Below are 19,536 nucleotides of genomic sequence, written 5' to 3'. Positions count from 1 at the left end.
TGAATTCTAGGAAAGGGGAAATGAACGGGTATTCCTCTTCGGATAAAAGGACGCCAAATTAGCCCACACTCACTCATACACTTTTCCTGTTAAGTCCACAGAAACTGCTTGTTCACTAAGTACATTCCCTGAAACAACTAAAAGCAATTCAGGAGGCTCTTACTCAAAGGATCTGGGCCTGCTCAATGGGTTTTTGTTTTGCAAATAACACACTTCATTTTTATAACTAAAGAAATATTCTAAATATTTAAAACTCCTCACACTTAAAAGGGGAAATAATTTGAGATAAAAAGCAAGGAAAGACACAATATTTTAGTTTGTAAAATTGGTTTATTTACAATTTGGTATTTTAAAATTGTATTTGGAATTTTAATTTTTATATATTTCCCTGGCAGGCATTCTATGTTTTCTTAAATATAGAGGCAAAGGAGAGGACACCTGAGTAAATTTGAATTTCAGAGATTTACCTGTTGCTACAGTCAGTAAAATTTAACTTGTAATCCCTGAGAACTAGTAAAGAGTCAAAAATATTTTCACACATTCAAATGTAAAAAGCATATTTTAAGAACAGAAAATAAAGGATAAACCTACTATAATTAATTAACCTCCCCACCTATGGCAATATGAGAAGTCCCTCCTTCACAAATTAACCGAGGGGCGTGCACATGATGCATTCTAGTTACTAGGTGCACCTACAGAGGTGGAGGAGCTCTAGTCCTCAGTTTTTTTTGTAGTTTCACCCCTTTTAAAAAATATTCCTGGAAACTGATACACAATTTCTTCAAATAGAAATGCCCACTGCTAGTTCAAATTTTCCTCCCTAAGTTTTTGCGTGTGATGTACAGTTAGGGATTTTCTTTTACTGTCTAAGACCAAAATTCTTTACCTATTGCAACCTGAGGCCCAATCTCTTTTTGCAAAGTCAGTTTGGAGCAAATCACTTCAGTTTCCTCAAACATCAAGTGAGGATAATCACAGCCCACAGAGATGAATGAGACTGAACTGGCGTTCACACACCACCATGAGACCCGAGAAGCTCTCTTCATAAGGAGCAATGCCCTGGAACGTCTTCTAACAAACACATCCTGCTGCTCCTTATTTTAGATGGCTAGTCAATACTCCTAAAACGTCAGCTTTCTATGGAGGAGTAAATATTAATTACTTGGTTTACTCATTGACCTTCCTGGAGATGCAAAGGAATGGCAGTTTTGTCCCTGCCCCATATATGTGAAATATAGCACAGATATTAAGGATGTGACCACAGCGAAACAGTAAGTCAAAGTCAAGCCAAATAAACCAGCCTTTGCAGAAAGCTGCAATTTTCTTATGTATGTGCAACACATTGGCAGTCATTTTTCATTTTGGACCGTGTTAAGTATAGCTAATGACAAGTGTTTATTTGCCTGATGGCCCAAAAGAAATGCAATGTAATTCAAATTTTTAAAACAACAATGAAAGCAAGCCACAGACACCCTTTATTCAAATCTCTTAATGCTCTCTTTCCAAAGCAGAAATAATCAAACTAGTTTCCCTTTGTCTAACAGACCAATACTAATGCCAGCTAGGAACATTCTTTAGCGCTAGTTGAAGGCAATTTTGAAGTTCCAAGAATACTTATTTGTATAGTTGTTGATTCTAAGAGGAAAAAGTTTACGGAAATTCAAACAGAATACAGCATTAATCAATTTTAAAAAGAGCTTAAAAGGTTTGATAAAAGAGAATGAGAAGGAACTCTGATCTGCTCTGAGGCAGTCAGACCTGGACAACCTATTTTCAATTTAAATTGCTGGTTTAGCATCAATTTTCGATTTTATACATAGTGCACATCTCTTAAAAATTTATTTCTAAGTATATTGGATTTCTTGGTTGGTTGGCTGGCTGGTATTCTTTTCACTGAATAAGAACTCTGAGTAGCCAGAGCAGCAATAATGGGAGTCCGGCACAGGCTATGCCAAGACAGGGCTGGGTTTGGGAACTCCCACACCGTTCCCTTGTTTCAGCAAATCCCACTGCTGCCGCAGGAAGCCACACGAAGGAATTCTTCGGCTGTTGGTGGCAGTAGGAGTGTAAATAAAAATGTGAGGTAGTTCTTTCCACAAGAGGGAAATATTTGTCTACATAATACCCCTGCAATGTCTAACAAATTACTACAGCGGCTGCGTGCTGTCATCTGTGAGTGAACTCCTTGCTCATGTTAACTGAACTTGATGAATCACAAGCTAGTTCCTGTTCACAGGCCTTATTTTCTGATCCAGCCATGACAGGAGGAGACACCAAAACCCCCCAAAAATGTGAACCCTAGAGACCACCAAGTCCAAGAACTGCGAAAGCATAAGCATTCAAGAGCACCTAAGAATTCACCAGAACCCGGGTGCAGACTGGGGGGGAATTTATAAACTCTGCTCCCACAGCTTCACTGTCACCTTGAAGGATAAAAAACAAAAAAGATTTGAAGTCCTAGCATGATAGAGAAAGAACACGGCAGAGGCTTAAAAAGGAAAATTAACATATAAATATTAAAAGTAAACGAATAGACCATCCTGAGAAAAGCAAGAGCTGCCTACTAAAACTTTTGTCCTTCTTACCTGGAACTTGCACATTCAGATCGAACTAACAAAAAAATCAATTATTCCTGAAAATATTTGCATTCTCAACTCTCTCCAGGCTCCCAGACCAAGAATAATGTCAGAAACAGATCAGGAGTAAAATTACAGTTAGAAAAGGGGAGAAAAGTACGGTAGGACATTAAAATTTTATTCTGAAATTATCTCTGGCCACGACAATAAAATTTAACAAATATTCACTGAACAGTCTTACTCCTGTCATCAGCTGTACAATACATACAGTATCATAGAACTGGCCACTAGGATCAAAATCCCCTAGAACAGAGTTCACGTCAAGTGGCGACAGCAGCATCTCACAGAAGGTTTTACATACATATATACACAGTCCACATTCAACCATTTTCACAGATTTTCAGGACACACAGTTGCAGCATATTACAGTCACGTGTCTAAGTTGTTGCTCGATAAAAACCCAAGCCACTGCCTAGACGTAACTGTAGCAGTTGAGCTGAGTATAGTTACAATTAATTCTATTTATGTCCATAGCAGAGAGATGTACAAGCCCCTAAGAAAGAAAGAGTTCACAAATACTTTTTTTTTTAAATGCTACCACAGCATTGTGTTGGGCAATATTAAAACCTTTGCCAACCAAATCAGATTTTTTAAAAAGTCTTCTGCTTACCAGAAATAGTCTTGATGAAAAAAATTACAAAAATGAATGCTCTCTTTAAAATAATTCACACTTTTAAGATTCCAATATGGCCCAATGCTACTGATGCCTGAAGTGTTTCCTAACATTCTGATGGAGTCCCTTAACACGACTCCAAACCATCCATTAAGTTTAAAAGTGGCTTAAGTGCCTTGCACCCAAATTGTAAAAACCCCTGGCCATCCTTACTAGAGCCAGGCACATATAAAAGGAATGCACTTTGGTTCATACCAAATGCCCTGGGATTAATCACGCTAGAAAATTAAATGGTTTGAGGTAAATTTTTACAAATACAGTTGATTTTTGTCTACTGTTAGCATAACAAAAAAAAATATCATTTAAAAAATCAGTCTGATGTTAAGATAGAACAAAGACCATCTTTAACCCCTTAAACATAAGAGTTCCCTGTGTAACTAACCAACGAATGGTACCTTCTTCAGGGCCTGACGATGATTCACGCCTTATGGTTTCTATTAAGGCCTGTTAAGTAACTGGATATTTAAGACAGGTGTTATCTTCACAGAGGTGGGTTCCATCCTTACTGCCTAGTATTCAGAGAGTTAAAGAGGCCAAAAAATGCATGCCCTACAACATGGCATTCAGAACAAAAGGCACATTGTTAACACTAAGGGCACAATTTCTCCTCTACTGTTCATCTACACTGTCTTGCATCACTGTTGTTCCACTGCTGTAGCAATACACCCAGGTGGGGACACGCACTCTGGTGGTGCAAGAACGGAGCCAGCTGAGACTGCAACCAAAGACAACACAACACTGTGCTATTCCTAAATCTGAAAACAGCTCAGACATCCCTAGACAGCGGTAACCTGTGAGACCAAGGACTGTTTCCAAGCCAACTCCGGGTAGCCTATCAGAGCCCTTCATTTATTGATGTTTTGAAATCAACAAAGATTGAACATTTTTCTCTTTTTGACATTATAATTAAGCTAGAATTTTTATAAAGCAGCTCTATCACTAAACACTGAATGTGGTGGCTCTTGTGAATAAAGGAAATTGAACTGTACTGGGGGGGGGGTACCCCACAGCGCTGCCCATTATAGTTTGGCTTAAAAGTTTCCGGTTACATTTGTGAATAAAGATGGTCACAAATGCACTGTTGGCATCTCAAGAACCAGTGTGGTGAGGGAAAGACAGGGAGTATTAGTCCATTTATAAATTTTCACATGTATAACAAGTTAATGGGGAAATTCCTATTAAGGGCGGGCTCAGGTTCATATATTTAAACCTAAATGTGGAAATGAGAGTGGGCACGGAAGGAGCACTGCACAGGGAATGCAGCCTGTATGTTTGTTTATTTCAATGACCCAAAGAAGCTAACCATCGAGAGCCTTGTTTTACAAAGCCACCACACCAAGTCTTACAGTTCTTATGCCTTTAAGCCAAAGTTTTAATAATAAATATGCAATCTTTAAGTTCTATAAGCCACTGATTGGGGGGTATCATCACATGAGCATCATGTAAAATGCAACTTACTAACATATTATTGCACTTCCACAGATTACACAGAAATGTGTACAATATGTAAAGAATTTTACTAGGGGAAAGAAGCTATAATTTCTAAATACAGAAGTACAAATTAATTTATCTGTGACACCCTTAAATAGTAAAGCAAATATCAACATCACTATCTTATTAATAAGCTAATCTTATTACTGGTTTTTTTTTTTTTGGCAAATATCTGTAGTATTTCCTGAGCATTTTTCTCCACCACCAACTGACAAAGCCTCAAGATAAGTAAAGTGTTTTAGTCAAAATTTTTTATTCTTTTAAGTAAGAGAAACTGTAGGATTAATATTAAAAGAACTTAACCGGAAACTTTCTTGGCCTCACGGGGGACCATGCTTTAAGTACTTGTAAATCAATTTACAGGCAATACAATAATATCTGTGCATATAAAAGAGTATTTATCCTAATTTATACTACCCAAACCTATTGTCCAAACAGGCAGAAATCCTTCTCTATTAAATTGCACATACTAAAAAATTTTTTCCACGTGCCTTGAAATTGATATATATCACTGCTCATACCTTAGCGATAAAATACTGAAATTTTCACCGTGAAAATAATTATTATTCAGAGAAGAAAATATTCTTTTACTAACTCTCAGTTACTTCTTCAGGTAAAGTGTCATTCCCACAAAAACAATCAGTGCAATCCAAAAGAAAGTAAAATAAAATCGAGGAATGCAAATTTCTGTGGTTCTGCTAATGATGCAAAGAATAAGTCAAACCATTTAACTCGAGGTTGAACTTTTCCTCCTTTAAGTGTGTTGTTAAAATCGGCCTTACCGAACAGCCACAATGACTTCTGTTCATCAAGAGGATTTCCAACCCTCTTCCTCTTTAGAGGAGCTGATGCTCTCCCAGGCTAGGGAACCTTACAAGGGGACCTGAAACGTGTGCACTCACAGACCTCTGCCGAACCTCCTCTGGAACGCCCACCTTAAGTAGCTAGGCTGTTGTTCTTTTTTTAACTGGAATATGATACAATGGTCATAATCACAGCTGAAATGTCTCTCTTCCTTATTAACAGTCCGGGATATATATTTGAAGGAAGAAAAAAAAAAATGAAATGCAAGCAACAGATGGGTGGTAAAAGAGAACAGAGAAGAGAAAAGCAGAGAGAAGGGCGAACAGTTCATGGAACACACTTCTAAAGTCAGGTGCAAAAGCAATTCTGTAATATGAGGCTTCTTTACAAGACAGCTCGCTGATCATGTTAGAAAATTTGGAGGAGCACACATGTTTCCAATTATCTGCCAGGTCTGCTTGGCCGGCTTTGAGGATGTCAGAGTGCTAGCCGGGCACTTAAACCTGGGCATTTTATTTTGTTTGAGCATTAGTTTAGGAAAAAAATCTCCAAGGTCCATTTTTTCTTAGAGTATCATTTTTGTCCTGACCATTCTCCCACCATCACTACCACTCAGATAAGGATGGAAAATGGAACAGGACACGCTACCCCTGTGCATGAACCTGGAGCACAGAGAGAAGTGGGCCTTCGGGGGCAATCACCTTGGGGAGAATATATCTGAACCAGAAACACATAGTGAATGTCTCTGACGCCAATTGTAAGCGCGCAGCAGTCATGAAGTGATCAATGGCCTGCCACTGATGTTTATTACTCTGCCGCACTAAACACGGTTGAGGCGGATCGTACTTTGAGAACACAGAAACAGTTTCAGAAAGTATAAAAACTTAAAGCATTGTCCCCATGTATTTTATAAAAACAAAATGAACAACCTTCTTACATTAAAATAAGTGCTGAAAAGATACAAATGAGTCGAGTTATTGAGCAAATAAAAACAGGTCTGAGCTACTCCTTTTCAACCCAGTAAGGCTCAGCAACGTCGTATCTTTCAGATTACCAGCATCGGGGGCTCAACTCAGCTAACAAGTTTTGGCAACACTGTCCTCTGCTGAATATTCCCATTGGCATCCGTCATCTGTGCCAAATTCGTCCTCAGTTTGGAGGCTGAGCTGGAAGGTGGAGGTAACTTGGAAATGGAGGTGATAGCACCAGTGGCCTCGGTCACCCTTTTCACTGACGTCTTCTCCCCCGTCGGCGGCTTTGGCAGCCGCCTCCTCAGCCAGGGGTGCCGTAAAGCCTGGCCGGGGGTCAGGCGAACCCCAGGATCCCACTCTAAACACTGTTTTAAGAAGTCGAGGAAAAGGGGGTCATCGCAGCCCTTCAGTGCATTCCCCCACTCTCTGCTCTCGGGCGGGCCCCTCAGCTTCCCCCTCCGGGAACGGCCCCCGTTGAGGACCACAGAGCCGTCAGAGAGAGTGGTGACAGTGCAGTAGCGGGGGTAACCCTTGGAGCTCACAAAATTTTTGGCTCGTTTGGATGTATCCAGCAGTTTCTGGGACGGCATGCCCAAGAGTTCAATCATGCAGGCCAGCTGGTCCCCTTCATCTTCCCCAGGCAAGAGGGGGTAACCGGTCAGGAGCTCTGCCAAGATGCAGCCCAGGCTCCACATGTCGATGGGCATGCCGTACCTGGCGCCAAGGATCACTTCCGGGGCCCGGTAAAAACGGGACTGAATGTACGTGTAGACACGCTGATGCTCGTAACAACTGGAGCCAAAATCGATCACTTTAATGCCGCTTCTCCCCTGCTGCTTTAACAGAATGTTCTCGGGCTTAAGGTCACAGTGGATTATCCTGTTTTTGTGCAAAGCATCCAAGCACTGCAGAATCGAGTGGGCAAACTTGCGGACCAAAGGCAGGCTGAAGCCCTGGAATTTATTCTTCTTGATGAGCTCGTAGAGGTTCATGCTCAGCAGCTCAAACGTCATGCAGATGTGGTTGCGGAAGGTGAAATTCTCCAGCATGTGGATGACGTTCATGGTGTTGTCCTTGTCCTGCTTGCGCAGGTGCTCCAGAATCCGGATCTCCTCCGCCGCCTGCCGGTGGAAGCGCTTCTCGTTTCGCACCATCTTCAGGGCCACGTGCTGGTGGACCTTGTGGTCGTAGGCCTTGACCACCTGCCCAAAGCTGCCCTTTCCAATGACCTTGAGGACCTCGTACCTGTAAGCCACATGGTCGTGGGGCACCTGCACGTACGACCCCTGGTCATCGTCATAGCCACCGTTGTTGGGCCCACCTGTCATGCCCTGGCGCTTCTTTGCGTTTGGACCCAAGAAGTATATTTCGGGGTAGCTGAAAATCTCGTGGTGTTCAAAGGCGGTTAGTTTTTGCATGTATTGCTTCATTGCTTGCTCGGGAGTCATGGGGGTGGCTTTTGCCTTCCCCACACCCTCCATAGACTTCAGGGAGGTGGAGCTCCCCTGCCTTCGGTGGATGCTCTCCAGCTGCCGCTCCGGCACGCCCGGCAATCCCGTTTTGCCCACTGTTGTAAGCCCATTTGGTTGTGTCGTGAGCACTGTCCGCTTGTTACTGTTATCCTCGAACAGCTGCTGAACCTGGACCTGCCCGTGGCCGTGGCTGCCGACATGCAGGTGATCGTTCATTGTGTGCTTGCTGCCGCCAATCTAGAATTCAGAAAGGAAACATGAAAGGACGGAAGAGGTCTGTCTGCCTGACAGGGCAGGTCCTAAGTCAGCTCCCCCACGCCCCCACCTGGATGACATCCACTTTGGTTTGAATTCACAGTCATAATCAGGTTTACTAAATGGAAAGAGCTGTGCACCTGGGAGGGACCTCATGAACACTCAAGAACAGTGGACATGATGCTGACAGCCTGACAAATGCCGGGAAAAGATGAGTGGGCTTGGTAAGGCTATGAAACCTGGGATCCTGAGAAAAAGATCCATCAACGCTACACCTAACAGACAAGCACTCTGCTGTACATCCTCAGGTCCTCAGAGTAAGTTCCCGGGGAGGCAGGAACCTCTCTCTTGTTCATCACTCTATATCTGACATTTAGCACAGGGCCTGGCATTTCACAGGTGTACACTCAAACCATACTTGAAACAAAAATGAAACAGGAGACAGAATAAGCATGAACATGCCAACCCTGCACGGGCTCCACCTGCCCCAGATCAGAACACCTTTCACTTCATTTAGAAGCTTATTTTTACCATGAGGGCAGGGACCTCGTCTGTCTTATTCACTACTCCTTCTCTGAGGTCTAGCTATTCTATTCTGAAAACACTAGGATCTTCATGCTCAGTCTTCTCCATTACTTGGAAAGCTAACTGATTGCACCTAGAAAAATGCATGATCCAGTGGCAAAGAAAATTGCACTTTTAGGCCTGACAGATTCCCATGTAGATATGCACTGCAGCATCTCGTAAACCCCTAACCTATTTTTAAAAGTTTCTGGGCTTCACTGACTGTGATGACCATTTAAGGCTATTCAGCCCAACAAACCAACTCCGCACTGTTCTGGGCCTTCCTTTGGTCAGTGGCTCAGCTCTCCAAAGACATGTATTTCCCTGGGCTGCTGGGATACACAGCTTTCCAACGAGGAATACAAAGTAGCGATTTCTATTTCAGGCACACATGCCACCCCTGAACATTCCTGTCTAAACAGAACTGACAGTGCAAGCCAAGGGGCCCCCAGCCTTCCACTGAGCATCTGCTTGGGGTTTCTTTCAGGCATCATCCTTGCAGAGGTGAGGGTGAAAGAGGGCTGGCAGCCAGGATCCCCTCCTGTTAGGAATTCTTGCCAGCCTCACAACCGCCCACACGTCTTAAAGCATCCTGCTAGGTGATTTTCATATGAAATCTTAAAGATCAATTTGCCATTCACAATCCATCTCGTTCACTCAACCACAATAGGCGAGGTCTAACCACATAAGTGGCAGAGTCCCTGCCCTCTAGCAGCTGACAGTCAACTTAGCTGAAGTCCTTTGCCACCAGTATTTTTCCCGTTATGTCTTTGTAAATCCTACCTCTTGGGCTTTATACACTAGCAAAAGAGTAGAAGTGCTCTGTGCATGTAACACAGAAACTCAGGAAATGGTTTGGGACCACATGGATTATAAAACAAAATTCCAAGTCTTTCTATGAGCAGACAAAGACCCTCAAGTTTCCATCACACGCAGCGTGCACAGCGACCACCTGGGGGGCGAGCTTTCACTCTGCTCGCATCTAAAAGCAGAACAGAGTACAGTACTTGGGCTTCTCTGAAGTGCGATTTCATAGACCCAGGGAGCTGATGTCTCAGACAGATTTTTGGAAGACTTTTGGTCGAACCCTTTTATTAAACTCACAGATGATATTCCATGCTAAGTGAGCTTAGCTTGTGTCAGAGCAGCTGGACAGGTTACTTTATCCCCATTCTATGCCCAAAGCAGAGCAGCCCATAAAAATGAATTAGGAAAGTTGTGGGTATATATAAAAGTAGTACAGGCTGGTCACCACTTTTGTTCCCAAGCCTCACTCTCTGCACCCCTCCTTCCCACTGTGGCCTTTCAAGCACCGGGGAATAAAAGGAGCTGAAATTCAAAATCTCTCTCTTCTCGAGCACCATTCTCTTCAGGGCAGGATGGCAAGGTTCCAGAACAAATGCCGACATGACCAGTATTCATGCTACAAAAAGCATGAGGCTTCCTTAGGGACAAAGTTAACCCTGGGGCTCCAGGAAGGCCTAAAAAGATAGCAAAGTAAAACTTCTTGAGCATCAGAAACTCACTTCAATTTCTGCAATTGTAATTTTAATGTTTTGCATAATTTAAAATACAATCACAAAAGTTTAGTGACTGGAACTAAAGAAAGCTTGCCAATTTACTGGATCACCTCCTGTCTCTCCAACTGTCTTCCCCCGCTCTCCTCCACCACATCAACTGAGTTCATCTACCCATGGGTGGGTTCAAGGGTCCCCTGGGTTCGAGCCTCACCTCCCATGGCTCCCCACTCCGTAACTCTCCCTGTTTGATCCTGACCACTGCCAGGGCTTCCAGTGGCAACCACCACGGGCTGAGGTCTGCCCCATCTGCACCTCTAGCCAGCCTTGCCTAATGTCCGCTCTTGAACTTGAGACCCTCATGTCCAACCACTGTTCAGCTGCCTTTCCCACAGGCAACGCTACGCAACTCAACTCAGGATTTTTCTTACCAAACCGTTTCCTCCTCCCATGACCCTTAATTCCGGATAAACAAAAGGCTCCACCTCCACAGACATGCTCAAGCTGTCACCCGGAAAGCCTTCTCCACAGCCCCCTCCTCACCTTCCTGAGTCATCACTGAGCCTCATGGCTTCTCTCGATGGCCCTCCCACTCCGCCAACACTGCCTCACCCACGCTCCTGCAGTCCTTCACTGGACAACTGAGGCAGCCCCCCAACATGCTTCTGAGTCTAGAATTCCTCCACTCCCTTCCCCACAGTACCTCCAGAATTACCAGTGAAAAGTGTCAATCCGACACGGCCTTTGCTTTTGCTCAAGGTCCACAACTGCACCCATTTCCACAGATAATCCAAGAACTTACAGACGAGAACAGGAGGTTCTAAGTGCAGAGGCTGAAGGACCCCATTCCTTCCAGTGTCATCCACCACTCTGAGTGTTCTCTCCCAGACTGAGAACGCGGGACTCCCCAAGACCCGTGGAAACCCCGGGCTCTTTCACGCTCCTCTGCTTTTGGTGAGGTCACGTTCCACAGTGGTTAGGAGTCCAGGGATTTTCAATCAGACACCTGGGAACCGGGTCCCAGCTCCACCACTTACTAACTGTGTGACCTTGGGCAATTTAAGTAATCTCTCTGAAGCTGTGTCCTTACCTGTAAAAAGAAGATAACAAAGCTACCTCGTTGGGGCTATTAGGAGGATTAAATAAGGTAAAATGTGTAAAGTGCTTAGTATAGCACCGAGGAAAGGAGAGCTATCATAATTGTCCTTTCCAAAGGCTGCTTAGAATCTCCCTCCTAACCATGTCTCTGTGGTAAACGCCTACTCATCCATCAACGTCCAGCTGAACTCTCACCTCCTCTGTGAAACTCTTCCTTTCCCTTCCACTGGCTTATAGAGCACTGATACATTGTAACACTTACTTCATTTTACTGTACTTGTTTGAACACCTGATGCACCCACCTGGCCGTGAGCAATTCCAGGGCGGGGTCACCTCTTATCTTTGTAAGTCCCTATTAACAAACCCAAATATACAGTAAGCACTCAACAACTATCTGTTGGATGGAAGAACACGTCAATAAGTGCTTGTTAACTCTCACCTCTCTGAGTTATTCTTGAGAACTACCTTTCTACCTTCATAAGAAAACACGAAGTTAATGCCCAGGGAATCGGGAATTGTCCCTCGTGACGCAAGTCACAAGATGTTGCCACCAGCAGAGACCTGGAGGTAAATGACAGCCAGTTAAAAAGTACCTGAAGCAGATACATCAACTCAACAGCGAAAAGCAATGCGTCTTAAAAACTTCCCAGATGTGAGGAAGATTCATTCGAGAGGCTCTCGGAAAGGAGGACTTCGTCTCAAACACTGTAGGACACTCTAAAATCACCACCAAACTCAGAACCAAGTCCAATTACCTGATCTATAAGACGGGGGGAACCCCCAGAAAACCCAGAACATTTCCAGGATACACATGCCAGGACCACATCATCAACTGGAGGATATGAAACTCTCACTCTCACTCAGCCTCTCGAAGTCTGTGACGGCTGCTTCTTGCCCTCTGCCACTGTCCACCTAGCACACGGGCTGTCACGGTTAAAAATACACACTGGGGGCTGGCCCCGTGGCCGAGTGGTTAAGTTCGCGCGCTCCGCTGCAGGCGGCCCAGTGTTTCGTTGGTTCGAATCCTGGGCGCGGACATGGCACTGCTCGTCAGACCACGCTGAGGCAGCGTCCCACATGCCACAACTAGAAGGACCCACAACGAAGAATATACAACTGTGTATCAGGGGGCTTTGGGGAGAAAAAGGAAAAAATAAAATCTTTAAAAAAAAAAAAAAAAATACACACTGAATGAATGCCGTCCCTAGACACCCATGGTGCGTGCGTTAAAACGGAGACCTAAAAAAGCCTTCTCTGACCATGAAACATTTTGGTGTGAAAAATCATGTAAGAGCAACAGTCTAACCAGCTGGGTAATTTTAATCTCTTCCAATAATAAAGGGGAAAATAGCAGATATTTCACTGTGCTAACATTTCTGGGCATTTTAAAACTTCTCTGAAGTCATCTTAGAAATGCTGTAGAGTGTTATGGGAATAGAATTGAGTCCAGAAAGATTGGAATTTTAGCTCCTCCTCCAATGCACTGACAGTCTGTGTGGCCCTGTGTCAAATGTCTACTTTCTTCTTCAAAATATTACTAGTTTTTAAATGGGAATATTCCATCTTCTTTAATTCCAATTATTTTATAAAGGTAAAACTGGTAAACTGGAGAGTGCTTTAAACATTAAAACAGTTATGAAAGTGATACAATACTAATATTTGGGAATTTTATTAAAAATAAGTATATTAATATCTCTGCACAACACTAAAAGAAAGAAACTAACAGGAATCAAGATAGTTGTTGGGTACACTTTTAGGACAAACAGAGATAAACAAAATGACTAAGTGTACAAAGTACCTCCATGGAGCCAGAGGACTAAAGGCAACGGAGTAGACAGATCCCAAGGTTCATAGTCCTTATGACCATACACCTGTCCACCTGCTGCATCATTCACAAGGTTCATAGTCCTTATGACCATATACCTGTCCACCTGCTGCATCATTCACAAGGGAACATGGGCAAACTCCTATGACAAGATCCTCTTCCTCTCCTTAATGTCCCTTTCCCCGACTCATCCCAAAATAGCTCTTCCCAGGTGTTAACTGCTGTGGAATTAAAAACTAAAAACTCATAAAAACCTCAAAGACAATTGGGAATAGGGAACTGTAAAGGTTTTTGCATTTATAATGAAACTAAAACAATTTCCTAAAATTAGCAGCTCGGAGCCGTATGTGAAAGCTAGTCTGAGGAGGGCCCGGGCAGCAGCTCCAGCCTGGGTATGAACTGGCCAGGGAATCCTAACCAAACTAGTAAACTTGCCTGACTGTGTCCTCATCTGTAAAAGGAAGGAGAACCAGAGAAAGCTGTGGTCCTTTTAAACATTCCTGTTGCATGAAATATGCAATGTTGTACCAATAAAATCAAAACTAAACAACTAAAACCCAAACTCACACTTTGAAAACCAAGCCTTTCATGATTAACAGCATACTGAAGTCTACAGGTAAGATAAAACAGGTAAGTCAGGCAGATACCACAGCCAAACACAAGCCTCCGTCCTGAGGGGTCCTGAGAAGCAGCCTCGCATCTTCTCCTCTCCGGTCCACTGCGGGCTATTCCTCCAGTAGACATCTTTCCTCTTCTCTAATCTCACTGCATGCTTCAACTGCAAAGAGGCTCGGATCAAGCAAAGCCCACTCCCAGAAAACTGGAATCTGGACGCAAACCAAGCATTTCTTTCCCAGGTCACATCGAGTCATGTGATTATATCCACACGGGGAGGAAAAAATAGATGTTATATTTTCCAAATTGTCAGATGAGCCCAAACCAAACAAATAAAGCCAAACCCCTAGAACCAATGAGAGTCCCTGAACTAAAACGTCACTGTGACAAGAACGTTCACTCATAACATACGGAGTCAACCAGCCTACCGACAGGTTCTCTTCCGCCATCAACAGTCCAACACAGACTGGCTAACTTCTGTGTAGTGAATTCTTAGCCCCTGGGTCTAGATCTCAGAAAAAAGAGAGAGAGGGAGGGAGAGACAGAGAGGGAGAAGAGAATAACAACAAAACGTTTTCCTGTGAAACTCCTACACATCCAAGAGGAGATGCTCCACTCCACTCTGTCACCCTCTCCCAAATTCTCCTCCAATAAACAAGTCGCCCCAAGCACGTGCCCCCGGAGTGGCTCCTCTGTAGGCTAGAAATGGCCTTTTCTACAAACATTCAACTTTCACTTGGCAAACAAGGCCATGACCCTAGCCAGCAGCCCTCACACAGAACCACACTAGGCCGTTCCCCTGGGAGATCCAGGTGGAACTAAGACCTCGGGACCGTCACCTCCTCCAAGTGCACACCTCCGCTAGGCTGGCGGCCACCATCCAAGGCCCATCTCTGGGAGCTGAGAAAAGGGACACGCTGAAGTCAAATCCAGCCTGCCAATCTCTGCAGCCTCCAGTCCGACGCCGGGCTCTCCCCTCCCTCCTGGCCCACAGAGGGACCACAGCACCTGTCAGGTGCCCTTCCCTTCCCACTTCCAAAGCAAAGCTGACCTTTTCCTTCTGAATAATATCCAGCTGCTGAATCCTACAGGGGTGGCTTGTTGTTTTGACTGCTGCTGTGGCTCTTATTTTTGTTAATGTTAATTACAATTTCTGCTGTGCTCAAACCTGTAGCACTCATAAAACATGCTTCCACACGCGGGGGACAATTGGCGGGGCTCCCTGCTGGCTGGAGCCAGGCCTGGGAGGCTCTTTGGGGCATCGATTTTCCGGGCAGGCCGGCCTGGCTGTCCCCTAACACACATCTGTTTCTATAAATACCCACCGCCCGTCGTGGTGGGGGGCGGGGAGGGATGTTTACCCGGCCGGGAAAGCAGCTCTGGGAAGCAAGGACGAAGAAAGAAGGAAGAGCGAAGGAGAGCAGCAGGAGGAAGTCCCCGGGAAGAGGAGCGCAGGGGTGGGCGGGCTCCGGAGGGGAAGTGAGGGGCCCACGCCACGAGTCCTCTTTTGTGGCTGCAGCTTGGGGCTCGCCCAAGTTCGAGGGCGGCGTCCCGGAGAGGCCCCTGGCCGAGGGCGTGGAGACGCTCGCACTTCGACCTTCTGCCCCGCGCCCGAGGCCCCCCGCCCGCCCTCGGGCTGGCTCTCACCGTGTGCGCTGCGGCGGCAGCGTTGCTGGCCCGGAGAGGCGGCAGGGCGATGGGGGAGGGCGGGCCGGTCCCCACTCCGCTGCGGGGGGCCCCCGCGCCGAGCCCCGGGGAAGCCTGGAGCTGACGCACGGCGCTGTCCCCTCCTCGGCCTGGGAGCCACGCGGGGAGGAGACAAAAGAGGGTCAGGGGGGAGAAAGGCACCCAGACCGCGCCGCCGCGCCCCACCCCTGCGGGCAGCGAACCCCGCTCTCCCCGGGGAGACGGGGATCCCGAGAGCGGGCCTCCGGGGTGTGGGGGGCGCGGGTCCCCAACGTGCCCCGCGGGCCGGGCCCGGGCAGCTGCAAAGTTCAGTCGGGGCCGGCGCGAGCTCGCGGCCCGCGGAGGGGCCGGGCGGGGGCGGTCCATGTCGCCGGCGGCCGCAGGTCCGGAGGGGGCTGGCCTGCCGACCGGGCGCCCCCGCCGCGCCAGCCCCGGGGGGAGGCCTGGCTGGCCCCGCCCGGCGGCTCAGGGGCTCCCCTCAGAGGACCTCGGGGCCCGCGCGCAACAATGAGCGGAGCGGGCGAGGGCGCGCCGACCCCGGGCGCCCGCCGCGGCGCAGACTTCGGCCGAGGTCCTGGGAGCGGGCGCCGCGCCCCCAGGGTCGCCCGGGCGGGGGCCAGGGCGGGGGCCGCGGCCGGGGCCGGGCGAGCGGCCCTCCTTACCGGTCGGGTAGGCGGCAGGAGCGGCGGCCGAGGGTTTCCTGGTTAACATGGCCGCTGGAGAGGAGGCTGCATCTCAGGGCTGCCGTCGCCGCCGCCCGTCCTGCCGCTACTTCTCGCCGCCGCCTGGTCGCCTGGTCGCCGGCCCGCGTCAGCTACGGCCAGACACACACGGCCCGCTGCATCCCCCCGGCCCGGGCCCGCCGCCGCGAGCCCCCCGCTCTCCTCCTCGCCGCCGCCGCCGCCGTCCTCCTCGTCCCCGGGCGGCTGCAGCGCCCCCCGGCCCGTGCACATGCCTCGCCCTCCCCCGCGCCGCTGGCCGCCCCGGTCCCTCACTCCGGGCGCGGGGAGCGGGCTGCGCCGCCGGCACCTACGCGCTCCGGGCCCTCCTCCCGCGCGCGCACCTCGCGCACTCTCGCCCGGAGCCCGCGCGCCCGCCGCGCGTCCCCGCAGGGCGGCCCCGCCCCCGGCCTGCGCCCGCGCCCCGCCCCCGGCCCCCCGCCCCGGCGCACGCGCTCGCGGACACCCCGCCCCCGGCCCCCGAGGCCCTCCCCGCCCCCCGGGCGCGCCACCGCCGGCCCTCGGCTCCTGTCCCGCGCCCTCCGCCCCTGCGGCCCCCGCGGCCCCTTCCTGCTCCCTGCGGCGCGGCCTGGCCCTGCTCCCCTCCCCCTGAAATCGCTGCAGAGACCCCTCCCCTCCGTGCGCGCCCCCAAACACAAACGCATGTTCCGCTTTTCCAACCTAATGGCTGCTCACACACAATCCTGCCCCCTTTCCCGGCCCCAGTGGCTTCACCGCGCCTTCTCCCCAATTTCTCATGTAAATAACTTAGTTGTGCGAGGGTCACCTCGTTAAGTCAGGCAGCTTAGCTGGTGACCCCGAACGTGGGTGAAGGAGGGGCTGCCCTCCCACTGCCACCGCCACCGCGCACACCCGCCCCGATTTACTGACACCGAGTGACCGCTCTCCAGTCGCTAGGACAAGGGGAGGCAGAGAGGCGCGTGCGGGCGGCTGCTGGGGAAGCAGTTGGCTGCGGGTTGCTAGGCAAAAATAAACATCGGAGACACCTCCCATTTCCTACAACTCGGCGATTTCCTCCGCGCGGCCGCCGGGAGAGACACACCTTCCTCTCAGCTCTCGGCCGGCCGAAAGGGAGCGGCACCTTTAATTCCTCTCATTCCCAGCCACGTCTCTCTCCCTTTCCCTTCCAAGGCTCCTGGAGAACTTCCCTGCCCTTTGAATTCGCCAGCTACAGACTCTCTTTCCCTTGCAGGCTGGAAAACTGCTCGCGCATCTCACACCTGCGCCCCATCGCGTGTAGCACATGCCTTTGTCCAAAGGTCACAGGTTTTGTCACTTCAACAGTTAGGAGTGGAGAAAGCCTGGCAATCCCAGATGACGGGGCCGAAAGCTACGCCCTGCGCTTCTGTCCCGCCGAGTGCCTGGTTTGTGAAGCTCTCCTGGGGACCTGGGTTCGTTCTGTCTGCCTCCTCTATGCGCGGAGCCCTGGCTGCACTAAGCCTGCAGGCCTGAACTCCTGCAGACTCAGATCAGAAGGAGGCCACCTCCTGCGGAGTCCCATCGCCCCTACTGTTTGCAAATTGTCATGGCAACCTCCCGGAGAGTTCCCCTCAGCTTTGCACAAATGCCAAAAGCAAGTGTTTCAAAGTTACAGCGTGACCCTCTCGGCTCCCACAGGAGCATTAAGGGTAGGGAGCGTTGGCAGAGGCAACAGGTAGCGAATGGTAGAATGTTGCCTAGTAATGTGTTCCTCTGTCAAATCCTCTTGATGCCTTCTCCTCATAAAGTAGAACCAGAGTGAAATAACCCAATAACATGCCTTGGAGGGAAAGATGCCCTAATCTGGTCCCAGCAAGAGAGATTCCCTTTGCTTGTCAGAGACCAGCGCACTCAGATTCACTTGGGGAAACATATTTCGTGTTCAGAATTAACCATAAGAAAGGGGACCACTTAGTAGCAGAGATGAAGCTAGACTCATTCTCTGACTCCCGGTCTGACTTCATTACGCTATTACGCCACCTCGGCTTTTTAAGAAAACTCATCTATCCCGCTTTTGCTTCGTTGCCTTTCAAAACAATTATTTTCATACTGTTTTTCCTTTTTTTGAGTCTTCCATGCAATTGATGTTCAAATGAAAAATGTGAAGCAAAAAATTCAATTTTAATGTAACCGGTCACCCCTTTTCACTCAAATTATTCTTACAATACTTCAACAGAAGCTAAATATGCTACTGCTTTTTCCTGCGTAGGAAAAATGCTGACTACTGGCAGTCATAGTTTGTGAAATCCAAATTAGTCATATTAGTTTCCATGTTAAACCTGAGGAAAAGAAGCACTAACATCTTTTTTTACAAGGGGACACAAAGAATCATTAACTTTAATCAAAGAAAGAAAAATATATGTTTAGAGAACTTTTCCTATATTGTTCTAAGCCATGACAAGTATGATTTCAATTTTATATTTTTTTGTTTCTTACCTTAAGGAATGCACTCAGCCTACTCTTTAGCTATTTTAGTTATAAACGGTACACCTTTCAAAATTCTATTCTTACTGACCTCTAAATTACTATTTACCATGGCTTGGGTTTCTCTCCTTCTGTTCAATAGTGATGACCTCAACCTGAGTTAGTGTCGGGGAGAGAGAAGCACAAACACACTCCCTGAGCTTTGAGGAAAAGGCAGTGGATAAATTCTAGGAGTTATTACCCTCAAACTTTATTGCTTTCATGCGTCATTATTAATTGTACTGTGCATGTACCTCTTTATAAAACCCTTTCACAAATATTGTCATGGTTAATCTTCACAACTCCTCTCTGGGCTGGATTTGTATCGATGTTAAATAGGAGTCTCCTTGGGGGCTCCACTCAATTAGGAAGACCCTGCTCCTGGCCTTGCCCATTGTGTACACTCCACCTGTTCTGTGTGTTTATAAATCCAAATTCAAATAACAAGCAGGGAGGCAGGACGTAACAGGGTTACGGAGAAAGAAACTTTGGGGTACTGGGAGTGGAAGGAAGGTGATTTTTCACTGGAGAAGTCCTGATAACAGAGAAAATTGGAAATGAATGAGAAAATATCTGGTTTCAAAACACGTTCATTTATTTAAACCTTTTATCCCAGTGTGTGTAAGGCCTGGGGGATATGATGACTCATCAGGTGAGGTAGGCTAGGCTTCAGTCTGTCAATCTATTAGGACCTCATTCTTTTATTCGCTTAAGCAATAAAGTGAGCACCTAACATATTTGTGACAT

General features: G+C 47.6%; 1 protein-coding gene across 3 annotated transcripts; it reads right to left on the bottom strand.

Moving 5' to 3' along the window:
• Positions 1 to 310: 310 nt before the first annotated feature.
• On the bottom strand, positions 311 to 16,526 carry DYRK2 (dual specificity tyrosine phosphorylation regulated kinase 2). Of its 3 annotated transcripts, XM_070619684.1 has the most exons (3): positions 16,270 to 16,498; positions 15,569 to 15,717; positions 311 to 8,284 (listed from the first exon to the last, which is right to left on the bottom strand). In XM_070619684.1, exons 1-3 carry the CDS (start codon positions 16,316 to 16,318, stop codon positions 6,677 to 6,679), a joined length of 1,806 nt encoding a protein of 601 aa, XP_070475785.1. In that variant the 5' UTR covers positions 16,319 to 16,498; the 3' UTR covers positions 311 to 6,676. The 3 variants fall into 3 exon arrangements, with proteins under 3 accessions (XP_070475785.1, XP_070475786.1, XP_070475787.1); XM_070619685.1 differs by lacking the exon at positions 15,569 to 15,717 and having other exon boundaries at positions 16,270 to 16,526; XM_070619686.1 differs by lacking the exon at positions 16,270 to 16,498 and having other exon boundaries at positions 14,973 to 15,717.
• Positions 16,527 to 19,536: the final 3,010 nt, after the last annotated feature.

The sequence above is a fragment of the Equus przewalskii genome, chromosome 5 (assembly GCF_037783145.1).
Source record: "Equus przewalskii isolate Varuska chromosome 5, EquPr2, whole genome shotgun sequence".
Classification (NCBI taxonomy): domain Eukaryota; kingdom Metazoa; phylum Chordata; class Mammalia; order Perissodactyla; family Equidae; genus Equus; species Equus przewalskii.
Note: the sequence above shows the minus strand (reverse complement) of the source record. Positions and strands in the feature narration are given on the sequence as shown.

Bases quoted from the DNA above. Each gene is read 5' to 3' on its own strand.
- DYRK2 (XM_070619684.1), bottom strand. From the start codon at position 16,318: ATGTTAACCAGGAAACCCTCGGCCGCCGCTCCTGCCGCCTACCCGACC. The intron at 15,718-16,269 runs GTAAGGAGGGCC...CGTGGCTCCCAG, and splicing joins TCCTGCCGCCTACCCGACCG to GCCGAGGAGGGGACAGCGCC. The intron at 8,285-15,568 runs GTGAGAGCCAGC...TCTGAATTCTAG, and splicing joins CTGCCGCCGCAGCGCACACG to ATTGGCGGCAGCAAGCACAC.